Source organism: Kryptolebias marmoratus, linkage group LG16 (genome assembly GCF_001649575.2).
Source record: "Kryptolebias marmoratus isolate JLee-2015 linkage group LG16, ASM164957v2, whole genome shotgun sequence".
Taxonomy (NCBI): Eukaryota; Metazoa; Chordata; class Actinopteri; order Cyprinodontiformes; family Rivulidae; genus Kryptolebias; species Kryptolebias marmoratus.
Window position 1 is genome coordinate 4,655,355 of NC_051445.1, and position 12,962 is coordinate 4,668,316.

Consider the following 12,962-nt stretch of genomic DNA (forward strand, 5'->3'; position numbering starts at 1 on the left):
TACCTCATTTTGCTTGAGGATAAAACTTTGTCAACAAATGTTTTTGTTTTAGTTTTCCTCTTGCAATCATCCTGACTTTACCTAACTCTCACTGATGTTTGGCAGCTACTGTTTACAATTATCCTTTTTTAAAAAACATTTGCTGTTTATGCTTTCGCAGACATCACCTTGGTAATATATAGGATGTTCCACAAAACTTTTTACCTTGTACTAAAGGCACATTTTAGCCTTGTGGATCACTGGTGATGTTTTCAGTGCCCATGTTAAGATGTTTCTTTTTTTACACCTACAATTAAAGGGACACATTACTTCAGTTTGTGTTAATGTTGTGAAGAAAAATTGAGGTCAACATTTCAAAATCAACTCAGCTAATTTGAATCAAATAGGTTATGCAGTGTAGGTTAATAGTGAAAAAGTAACTTTTAAAACTAATGATGTCTAACCAGTCACCAAACCTCAAGAACTTAAGCACATACAAAACCAGTTGCCTTGGCAACATAAAGAGAAAAAATCAAGAGTTCTTTTTGTTAACTTGACTTTATTGTGATTGTGCTATCATGACATTGAGAAATTACTGTTTTATTCTCAGCTGAACTGCCACGCTTGTTCATGAAGGTTCACTTCAAGAGTCATTGAGCACAGTTTGCATCTATACAACTAAGAAACAGAGTGGAGAGGAAAGGAGTTTTACTAACTGTCCTAAAATATGCTTCAAAAGGGTAAATCAAAAACATTTTAACAAACAAATCAACTGAACTTCTGTTTTGTAGTTAAAGACATTTCACTTCCCATCCGAGGAGTTTCCTCAGTTCAAAGCTGGAGAGTGTGGCGTTCCAAGCTTTAAATAAAGTAGCTCAGAAAAAAAGATGCTGTCATCATTAGGACCTCAGAAAATCATGTCAGCTCATCCAAAAATATGATATCTTTTTTTTGTTTGTTTTTTTATTCCTTGGTGATTTATTAATTTGCTTTCTTAGAGCTTTGTTATTTTTGCCTTCAGGTTTTGTTCTTGATTTCTGTATTTGTTCATCAGTTTGCCTCCTTTTTTTACCTGTCATTCCCCCTAGATGTCCTCAGTGCCTTTTGTCTTGTCCCTAAACTATAATTTCTCCACCTGTTACTAATCACTCACCAGCATATACACTCCAGTGTTCATCTTCCCCAGCGCTCTTTGTAGGGTCTTTGTTGTGTGTTTCTTCTATGACTACTCTTCTTTTTTTCCATTCAGCTTTATCCAGTTTATTGTTCTGTAGACTTTCTACTACTGCATACAATTAGGTCCTGCTCCTGACCAATCATGATAACAAAGAGTCCATTTCTGCTCCTGATTCAGTGCGAGGCTATGTAAAAACACACAAGATACTGAACGAATTATAAACAACATGTTGGCAAGTTTTCCAGGATGCATGAGTAAACATACCTGCCAAGGAACTTAAAAACATTGGACACTTAGTTTCCATGATCTTGGCATTATTTTTGTTGGACTGTTGTTTTTTTTCAGAGGTCTGCCATGACCAGTTCTTACCTTAGATTTGTGTTTTTTGATTCTATGATTCTTTTTTTTTCTCTCAAACTTGACTTCCACAAGTTGCTTTTTGAATCTACCAAAAGTCATACAGTTCATAATTTCAAATTACTTCATTTAAACCACAGCCGCATGGTTTGTATATGTTTACTCATGTTTGTGCTGTAAATCGTGCGTTTCCATAGATAAGGGTACCCAGGATTTCTGTTTGTGTTTTTCACTATGCTTCTTGTGGCTGCAGTACATGTGTGTGCATAACTTAGTGCAATGGTGTGTGAATATACAAACATGGCTGCTTGTGGGACTTTTTGTGTGGGGTTTGTTACTCCTTTTGCAAGGTAATACAAAATGAAGGGACAGACAGAAGGGAATGTAAAATATAGAGTTTTTCTTTTTTGTAAATCACAGTTAAATGTTCCAGTTTAAATGCATACCAGTCTAAAAGAAAACACTTTCACAAAGTTGCACCTTGTCATGAAGATGTAAACCAGGTTTAAGCATCTAAGATGAAACAGAATGTCTTATTTATGTGTTCTGAAAAGAGTCAAGGCTTTATCTCAAACACGTCAGAAGGTCCTGACCTCGGCAGCCTCAACTGCAGGTTGTTTAAGGTCACGTGTAGTTCAGCTGTTAACACAGCTACTGTGTGTGTGTGTTTGTGTTGGCACGTAATTAGATGTCCAGGTTTGTACCTTTTTTGGAGGATCTGTGTTTAAATAACTTGTAGGCCAGCATCGCATTTATATTTATATCTATTGTTTGTGTGTGCAAGCATGTGTGGGTTTGTGTCAAACCTATGTGAAACTTTGGGCCCACATGTGTGCATGTTCTTTAATGTGTAGTTCATGTACGTGTGTATGTTTCCAGGCTAAATGTGCCTTTGTGTTCTCTCAGCTGGCATCAATCAGAGTGTGTGTGTGGAACTGAGCCACTGCCAACAATGGATCCCTTCAGTGGACCTGGAGCCTTTTATCAATACACCCACACTTTCAGAAACCCCAGGAGCAGGGTGGTTAAGGATATGTGTGTGTATGTCTTGAGAATGAAGATCTATGTGTGTTTGTGTGGAAAAGAAAAATTATGCATTACCATATTAAAATGTATACTGAATGGAGGTCTGAATTTTAAACCCGTAGTACCTGTTTGAAAGGAAACATTTAATGAACAACGGAAGGAAGCTTTTTAAATGAATTTGTGGTCTTAAGATAACTGCTTTTCTTTAACAAAATACTTTATGTTGTGTTACTTTGGGAACTTGTATTATATTTGTTCCAATATATCATTTCAGAACAATCTAAAATGGCTCAGTCTGTCACAGCTTGATACTAAAAGCATTATATAGTTGAATTAAGGAATGTGATGTATTTTAAAACTTACTGAGTGGTTATCAAGACTAAAATCCCCAGTTGTTTTCAACAGACAAATGGTTTTTATTTAATGTTTCTAGTTTCTCCAGTTAATAAAATGATATGATTTAGTAGGTAGATTTAAGTTTTACAGAAAAAAAAAAACTTTAAGGCATTGAGTTCTAATACCTTAAAGAAATTTAAGTTAATTAGTACAGTATTTAAATAATAGAACACACTTGTCATTGCCTACTTGAATGTGAAAGTCATCAACTTTTTTTATTTTTTTATTTTAAAACTGGGCCCAGCGGTGACACAGTTGATTAACATTGTGGCCTCACAGCAGGAAGATCCTGGGTTCAACTACCAGCTAGGTCTTATTCATGAACAGAATGTATATTTTCCCTGTGCATGCGTGGGTATCCTTCAGGTACTCTGGTTTATTCCCAAAGTCCAAAAACATGCATATTAGGTTAAGTGGAGTCGCTAAATTGACCCTAGGTGTGAGCATGAGTGTGAATGGTGTTTGTCTCTATCTGGCCCTGTGATTGGTTGGTGACCTGTTCAGGTTGTACCGCCACCTATTGCCTAATGGCGATAGGCACCAGCTCCCTGCAGCACTGAACAGCAACAAATGTTTAAAGAAAATGGAGAAAAATGAAAATAATCTGTATTTTGTTCCAGATTTTGATTTCAAAATTTTGTTCAGTATTGCACAAAAAAATCAGACATTACCAGTCTTATATGACTAGGATTTAAAAAAACAAAAACAAAAAAATAAAACTAAAATTATTTTATGGAAACCCATAGGCTTTGATCAGATGGTTCAGGAAAACATGAGTCACGGAAAAACTGTCTGTATTTATGAGGATTGTGCATTCAAAGATTGGAATGTGTGTGTGGCTTATGAGCGAAATGTGAGTGACATGACACCCATAGACGACCCTCACCACAGGGACTTCTTTTAGGTTACTACAGAAACGAAGGGAAGTGAGTTGGAGTTTAAACCTGTTTGTAGCTGAGTGTTACGCAAATCAGAACGGCTTACTTCGGCAATTACTGCTTAACCCTCGCACACAAGTGGATGCACACACACACCCACTTTACTTCTTTATGTCGTTCATTTCTGTTTGTCTAGGATCAAATGGCAAGTACCAAATCCATTTGTCAAACAAACTTCTGGCGTAAGTTGGCACTCAGGCCTGCAGATTGTTAATTTATCTGAACACACATTTGTCCATTAGTCCCAGATCTGCTTTCACCTCTTCTTTTTCACTCTCGTCTGTTCATCTCTCTCATCTTCCTCCCTCATCTCCTGTTTCTTTCCTTCTCTTTGTCCAACTTGTCCTTTCTTGTTGACTTCGTTTTCATATGTCTTGCTCTGTCATCACTTGTCCTTGCCACTCCACTCATCTTCACTTCTTTGTTGGTGCAATGATGGAAGGATAGAGGGATTGACCTTTTGTTGTGGGTCAGATGCACCTGGTCCCACCACACCTCATTCATGCATACATTTGTTTTTAATCTGCTGCAAAGCAGCAATTTTAAAAAAAAAGCAAGAGAAACTCACACCTTTTTTTCAACTGATTGTTGTATTCTCAAAACAATCAAAATAGTAAAATAGTAAGCAAGGATTTTCACTGTGGTCTGTCTTTTTCAGGTAATGGCATTGGCAGAGGCTGCAGAGGAGAACCGGGCACTGCTAGAGCAGGCATTTGTCCGTTTGCGGAGCGCCACTCACCTGCTCGTGCTGCTGCTGTCGTTGTGGCAGGGCCTGACGCCTGATCAGACTGCCATCCTGGAAGCCACACTGCTGCCTCTGCTGCAGGACACACCACAGCTGGTACACACACATGCATGTAGAAGTTCATTAGCATCTCAGTGTCTGTCCATCCATCTGCAGGCCGCTTGGTAAACACAACTCCATCCTAAACACACACTCTGAAAACATTTAAAATATAATAAGCACTCTGGCCTCACACTTGCTCTACTCTACTCAATACTCACCTGTCAGCTCTACACCAGGAGAGTGTTCTATGGTTTCTAAGTTTAACATCAGATCTGTGTGAAAAGAGAATCAGTGCACACACAAACTGATCTATAAAGTCATACCACAATGAGTCCCAGTGTGTAACCCTTTTACATTTAAGACCTAGAATTCCTGAAGTAATGCTTATTGGATCAAAGTCCAGTTCTAAACATGCAGATTGTCACTCCAGAGGTGTTGGTTTGGGTTAGAATTAAGTTGTTAGTTTAAGGTTAGGCTGTATACACAGTGAATAAAAGTCACTGCAGTGTCCTGATTAGGGCTGCTGTACAAGCTTGTGTGAGTGTGTTAGTTTTTCCATGCCTCTGATCAATTCTCTGAACCTTTCATTACCAGTAAGTCTATTTCCAGACCTCTTTCCCAGTCCAACATTGCCCACAGTCACATGAACACAACTGTATATAAAAGATCTTACACATGCACATACCCACACACATACACCCAAAAATTGTAGACCGAAATAAGCTGAGAAGGTCAATTGATAAGCCTTAAGGGACTGAGAAAGTGTGTTTGTTATTCTAAATGGGATTAATGGCATTAAGTGAATTAGTAGTAATTAGGGTCATGTTCACGACATCAAGAGAAACAGGTGGACTGATGGGCTATTTTCAGAAAACACAACACACACTCTGGTGCCATGTTGTGACAACAAAGATAAATGTAGTGATGTAGTTTTTTTTTTCTTTCTTTTTTTAAGTCATCAGCACTGTTTGGTTTATTACAAGTAGAAATTGTTCAGTTAGACAAAAAGAAAAATCATATTTTTATTGTATTTTATAAATAGGAATTTTTTTACACCTTAACTCCTTTCATCAGTACAGTGTCCCACATTAAAAGATCCACTGGAGTGTTGAAGTGAATACTTGGGAATGTCAGATTGGTTCTGCCTCATCACACGCCACATCTTGACTTTTGACCTTCACGCAGGTGAGGTCATTCCACCTGAGTGCAAGTCCTGCTCTCAGACAGCTTTCTTTAAGAGGGATAAATTCCTGGATTGTCATCAGCATGATGAATGTCACAAAGCAGGACAGAGGGCCGAGAAGCTGGATTAAAGGAAAATGCAGAGGAGTTGAAGAGATAATGAGAAGGAGGAGAAAGACAAATGAGGTTGTTGTAAAGGAGATGCAAGAAACTTAGTCTGGTATTTTATACAAATTTCAATCAGCTAAAAAATCATTTGAACTATACAATATGTCCCACCTTTACTGTCCCTTCAATTATTTTCTGGTTAGTTGTTGAATTGCTATTTTTTTTTTATTTACAAATAATTTTAGTTAAAATAACTGATGTTAATCTTTTTTATCTGATTACTAAAAGCAATCAAATCAGCAAATGAAATGTCTTCTTTTTTCCTCCTTAACAAGAGTTGTTCATCAGAGTGAAAAAATCAAGTATTTTAGGTAGTGTGAGAATTTAGAGTTTTTCTTGAAGGTTATCTTGTACTCTGCTCTCATCCCAAAGAAAATAAAAAATATTTAGGTTATAAATGTCAGACAGGAGGAAGAGGAGAAGGAAAAAGGGAGGAAATGTGTCTGTGTGGGAGCTAACGAAATGTCTCATTTAGTTGCAGCTGAGCAGAAAAACTCTCTCTTTTTCCTTATGCATTCCTCTTTCTGCTCTGTTTTACTTCTCTCCTCATCCTCCAGCTCTTCTTCCCTCTGTTTCTGTTCTTTTTTCAGTCTCCTATCAGCCAAAGTGTGTTTTCTGCTTTCTCCATCTTCTCCATCTTTGTTCCTGTTGCTTGCCTCCATTATCTTGTATGCAGAAAATATTTCTTTTGGCTTTTCAGTGTAAAAAACATGTTTAGATTAACAATTTTAGCAGATTCAGTTTCATTTGTGAATGAAAAATTGTCAGAGGTAAATTTGATTTGATTTGATTTTTTTAAGCTCATTTAGGTCATTTATTTATTCATTTTACCAGTTGTATATTTTCTTAGAGAACATGACTGAAGGATTTCTGCATCATTCTGATTTAACATATGTTCACCCAACCCAACAGCTTGGCCAATAATTTTTTATCCTAAACTTCAAATCCCCACAAATGTTCATAAAGAACAATTTGGCACCATCATCCGTGTTGGCAAAGGCACCAGCAGTAAACATTCCTTGTGGCTCGTGTTTTATTATGAACATATTTCCAGTGTTTACTTTCCTCTGTGACTGTAGACAAACGATTGCCTCTGTGATGACTTTCCAAAGCTGTAAAATCCTGTTCATGATCACTGGAAACCGAGGTTTCCAGGGCACTCTGCAGTGTTTTGGCATTTGTAAAGCTTTTAAAACCTTTAATCTCTTACACTAATGTGACTTCCTGTCTTATATTTCATGTCTCACTGGTTCCTGAAGTGACAACCACAACTTGGCCGTCTGTATTCGAACAATGCACAGCTGATTTTAATCAGAATATCCACTAAAGTGTCTTAGACGGCTGATCAACCATAACTTGGTCGTTGTTTATTCTCAATAACAACAATCTTTTCCAGGCTTGCACATGCACACACTTGTGGAGAACAATTATCATTTTTGTCTGACATTATTTTAGTTATCAGATGTCCTCATGTGGCTTTATAATTGTTTTTTGTTTATCTATGCAAATATCCCATCATTTTTGTGCCAGAGTTGCTGGAGTTCAAGTATTGTAGCACAGTGAGACATATTGTGGTATTTAGCACTCATAAAAATACCTGAATGTTAATTGAAAGTAGTGTCAAGTACTTTTCAAGACTTTTTGTTAATCTTTGGGTTGGAACAGTCTTTAAAGCTTTAATGCCATCACTTTTTTATTTAAACTTTTTTTTTCTTAACGTCTTCTGACTGACATTATTTGCACAATCATAGTGTTGGGTTGTATTTACAACTTGTAACACCCTTAAGTTGTGCAGTTAATCAAAGTAGCTGGAAAATCCAGTTTTTCTAATATTCCTTTCAGACAAAGAATCCCACTGAAATTGGCCAAGGCGAGAATTTGTGTTTCGGCTGTTTCCTCCTGGAAGCAGACTGGATGACATTGTTTTCACATAGCCGGAACTCCAGCCTCTCAAATGACTTTCCCAGTCTGGATGAGGATGTCAGGACTGAGGGATTTCTTTCTGAACTTTTATTTGTCTCAATGGGAGCCTCTTGAGGTTGTGTGCTATCCATGGCATTTGAGCAATATTGCAGTGTCTTTTGTCTATCAGACCCAAAATCTTTGATACACTCAGCATGTTTTTTGACATAGATTTGTAATAATTTAATAATTAGTAATATTTTTTTAACACAAAATGTTAACAGTGAGCCAGTATGTTCATACAAGAATATATTTTACAACGCGAACCAGTGTATAGCCTTTATTATAAATTGCAGCCATTTCCCTGGACTCTGATACAAACTAGTCATGCTCATTTTAAAAGTAAACCAAGTGGAAAGGCATAGTTTTATTTTGTCTTGTTGCAAAATAGCAAATGATTTAAGTTTTTTAAAAGTTTGCCCACTTTCACTTACTTTTGCATTTGTTTTTATAGCACACATTTTAAAGCCAGTGGACGGTGATGTCATCCATATACAACATCTAGCTACACAAATAGTGCGGTCATGAGGAGTGAAGGGATCAAACATTCATTATAAGGTCTCTCAAGGAATTACTGATGTGTACACTGTTAATCTGACTTCATTTCTTCTTATAACAGAACACACTCTCACTAACACAAACTGCTTATGGTCTTTAAAGATTAGTGAATACACAACGTCTGTCTTGTTTCTGAACTTCCATTTTTTTTCTCTGCATTAATGGGAACTGTGTCTTTATTTATTGTATCAACCTCTGTCCGAACCTGTTCCTCTCCATATTTCTTTACTTCCTCTTTTTCTCAAGGATAAATGTCTGCAGTTTAGGTTTAAAGATATTTAATTTCTCTCTGCAGCATGTGGAACGTTTGTGTCACTAAGCATGTGTGTGAGCATGCCAAGTTTCCACAGAAACCTGCAGTTGTTTTGCTCCAAGTATTTGATAACCTGTTGAGGTATTGTGGTAAGAGTAGGTCACTCAACTCCCATTTCTCCTCCTCCTCTGCCGTCTCTCTCATTTTTTTCTTCCGCTACATGCTTTTCTTTCCTTTTATTGTCTTTATCTCTGCCCTTCCTTCATCTTTCCACTCATGTTGTTTTCTGTCTCTGATATCTTCTCCTTTGTTATCATCTCATTTTCTTGACCTTTTCCAACCCCTTGCTTGTTTTTTTTCTTTCTCTCTGTCTCTTTCTCTCTGTCTGTATCTGTCTGTCACCATCATTACAGGTCTGATTACCTGTCATTATGGTTCATTAGGGACCTATCAATGTGGCGGCAGGCAGGGGAAGAAAGGGATGGTTGCTCGTTGCTCAGGAGGGTGGAGGGGTACCTGTCAACACACCTTTACCCCTCCACTACCCCCCCCCCCAACAAACTCACGAGCACGTCAAATTTATGTTCGAGAGAGGATGAGTTTGATTAAGTTTGTGTCTGAGAGCATTATGTAACAAAAAGATGCTGTCTGATTGCACATAATTGTTTTTGTTTTTTTTAAATTTTATTTTACGTTTTATTAGTTTCTTTGCTAAATGTCAAACACATTAGTCATCAAATTTAAGGTTATCTGACATAAAAAAGTCAAACCATTGACTTTTTACTTTTTTTTGTTTGTTTTTAACTTTTTATTCTCCTTTATATAAATTTTCATCTTCAGTTGTCTTGTTTGCTTTGTTTTGTCCATTTGTTATTCCCTCCTTTCTGGATTATTCCTTAATTTTAGGTTTACCCTTTTACCCTCTATCATACTCTCCTTTATCCCATTTTTTGCCAAAACTGTTAAAAACCCAAGATTAAAGTAAAGGTAAAATAAAAATAAAATGTCCTGGTATTACATTTATCCATTGTTCTAATACTCATGTGAAAGTGAAAAGCTGAACATATTTAAAAGTGAACATTTAACACTCCTGTTAATCCAGTCCTCACCTTCCTGTCTCCTCAGGGTTGGGAGGAGAGCTGTGATGCAGCTGTCTCTCATCTCCTGCGGAGCTGCTTGTCGCGAAGCCCCAAGGATCAGGCTACATCGTTAGCCCATACAGGTGGCCCCGTGCTGGGCCTTCCCCAGGACACCACGCGCCTCAAGAAGCACATAACTCTGCTGTGTGATCGCATTGGTAAAGGAGGACGCCTCACTTTGGCCTCGGAGGCTAATGTCCAGGTCCCTGCTCAGGTCCAGAATCTGGCTGCTCCCGGTGAGTCAGGGAGGAGAAATGATATATGCACAGATGAAGCAGTAGTAGACATAGACATTTAAAAGAAGGTGTATTTGAGGGGACCTGTGTCTTGTTTTTGTTTTTTTGACCTCTTGGGGTCATCATCATTGTTAAACTGATACTTCCTGGACGTCTGTGTCTTACGCCACTATGGGGACCAATATAGAGAGCGTTACGCCAAAACATTTGTTGCAGAGGGTTTTACAGAGTAGGTTGTCATTTTTTTTAGCAAAACTTTAAATTAACATACTTTTTAATGGGATTGCTGCACTCCAGCAACGTTGTTTTGTAGTTGGAAGACATAGACCTAATTTAAAGTATTAAGTCAATTTAATGAAAAAATCATTGTTCCGGTACAAGACATCGCAACAAATCAGGTACAAAATTAGTTAATGAGTGGTTTAGCATTAACAACTACTCACACTCAGATAATACCATTAATCCTTATATTTTCTAAAATTTCTTTTTTGACAATTTTGTTGTTATAAGGAATTAGTTACTCTGTTTGTATTTGCTTTTTCATCAGACAGTTTCTTCCTATTAGGTCTGCTGCCAAAATCAAAGACAGACGTACACATGCATCCCCCCCCCCCCCCACACACACACACACGCACGCACGCACGCACACACACATAGCAAGGCAGTAAACAGCCTTTTTAGATGTTGCCTTTTTACCCGCCTGCAACCATACACATTTGTTTACTTTACCAACAACACTTATGGAATCAGTTTTCCCTCCTCAAGACCACAGGCACACACACACACACACACACACACACACACACATGCACTGCAGAACCACACATCAAGTTCCACTTCATTGATAGGAAGTGTTTGTGTCTGTGTTAATGTGCTTCTGTTAGTTTCCTGGAAATAAAAACCTTCCAGATCCCACCCAAATCTAAACACGCTTAGAGAACATTATCTCTGCGATGTTTAAAATGGACTGATTGCAGCTGGACACACTTTTTGTAAAGTGCTTCGATAAACACTAGAGTGAGTCTAAAGTGAGTGTAAGAAGTAGAGGTAACACACACACACACACACACACATTGGCATCAGGACTATTTACTACATGGTTCATCAGCTACCATCCACTCCTCTCCTCGAACAGCAGTGTGTCTCAATGAAGAGTTGCATGCGCATGCACATGCACATGCACATGCACATGCACACATATGAAGACATAAAATAACATGAGCAGCTCTTCGTGTTTCTATGTTTTGCTTCCCATCTTTGCTGTGCTGTGTTTACTCTGCTGCTTTCTCCTCTGCTCAAACCTATGTCAGGGCAGCATGTTAGTCTCTTTTGTCATTCATCTTTTTCTCGTTTGTTGATTCTCTAGTTTTATGTACTCGGTTGGGTCTTTTATTATCTTTTCTTAAATTTGTGCCCAAAAAAACCCTCATCTTTAATGGGTTTTAACTTCCTGAATTATCTGAATGTAAAACTGTTTTATAATTTGAGGTTTTCTTCTCCTCTACTAATGCAGTCAGGAAATGTTTATTATGTTCACAGCCCTTTGCAGAAAGTTCACACACACACACACACACACACACACACACACATACACGTCTTTCTATCCACATCCTCTGATAGTGCATGTGTGTGTTGCATTTATTTTCAGTGTCTCACTGGTAGCTGTGGTTTGAGGCCTGAATCTATTTTTGAATTAAAGAGAGGGGAGAAGATGGGCTGTATTTGGCCTTTACATGCATGAGTGTGTGCACACACATATGCATGTACAGTATGTATGTATGTACTGTATGTGTGAGTGTAGTTCAGAGGACACAAAGCACAGGAAAATATATGTAGTATGTTTAAGTGTAGGTCATGCTTAGTGTGTAATTCTGACCAGCTGTGTGTGTTCTGTCTCTGTGGTGTTTCCAAATTGAAGAGTTCTGCTCCAGGATTCTATATATAAAACAGCAGTGATCTATTTTAAGGGGAGAATCCACCGTTATCTGATGCTCATCATACAGGGAATCCTAAATACTAAAGTCTTTTCTGATTTACCAAGGATTTTAGTATAAGCTTTGCACTTTTTAGTCATTTTACTTAAATGTAAATTATCTGTCAGAATAATGTTCACCATATGTGGCAAATGGACTTTGTGTGTTTGAATGTGCCTCAGTAGTTCTCATTTGCAGTTTTAGCGAAGGATAGCAGGTCACCGCTGCACACGTTTGGATTTTTTTTTTCCTTACTGTTTTTAAAACCATGTTGGTGTGTGTGTACATACAGAACACATGTGTGCATTGAGGAGGGACTGAAAAAGCGTAAAGCCCACAGTCAAATTGCCAGTAACCACAGCAGCACAGTGTCACCCCCATCTTCAAACCGCAGCCCAGAATAAAGCTGGAATGCACTGGAGTCTCCACATTTTCAACCAAGACTGGGCTGTCTGTTGGAAGCAGTTTCACCCTCAACTAGGGTGTCCAGTGTTGCTCCGAAACTGTCCCAGAGTGGCCCCAAATTGTCACGCACTGTTTTAAATGACCTGTAATGTTCCAAGCTGTCACAAAATGGCTTCTGTTTTAACTTTAAACTGCAACTTAAATTTGTATTATAGTTGCTGCACTGCAGAGTACTTTAAACAATGTACCTTTTCAGCATTTGCAATCCACGAGAAATAGGACCAAAGACCCCTTATGATGAATATAAATATTGGACACAGTGTTCCCTCGCCCGGACGCGGGTCACCGGGGCCCCACTCTGGAGCCAGGCCTGGAGGTGGGGCACGTTGGCGAGCGCCTGGTGGCCGGGCTTTCACCCATGGAGCC

General features: G+C 38.2%; 1 protein-coding gene across 4 annotated transcripts in view; it reads left to right on the forward strand.

Moving 5' to 3' along the window:
• bbs9 (Bardet-Biedl syndrome 9) overlaps window positions 1-12,962 on the forward strand; it is a 131,150-nt gene that overhangs the window by 64,976 nt on the left and 53,212 nt on the right. For all 4 annotated transcript variants that reach the window (XM_037980541.1, XM_037980542.1, XM_017428475.3 and 1 more), the window contains 2 exons: window positions 4,532-4,714; window positions 9,909-10,158. In XM_037980541.1, coding sequence (XP_037836469.1) covers window positions 4,532-4,714; window positions 9,909-10,158 — 433 coding nt within the window. The remainder of the gene's footprint in view (window positions 1-4,531; window positions 4,715-9,908; window positions 10,159-12,962) is intronic.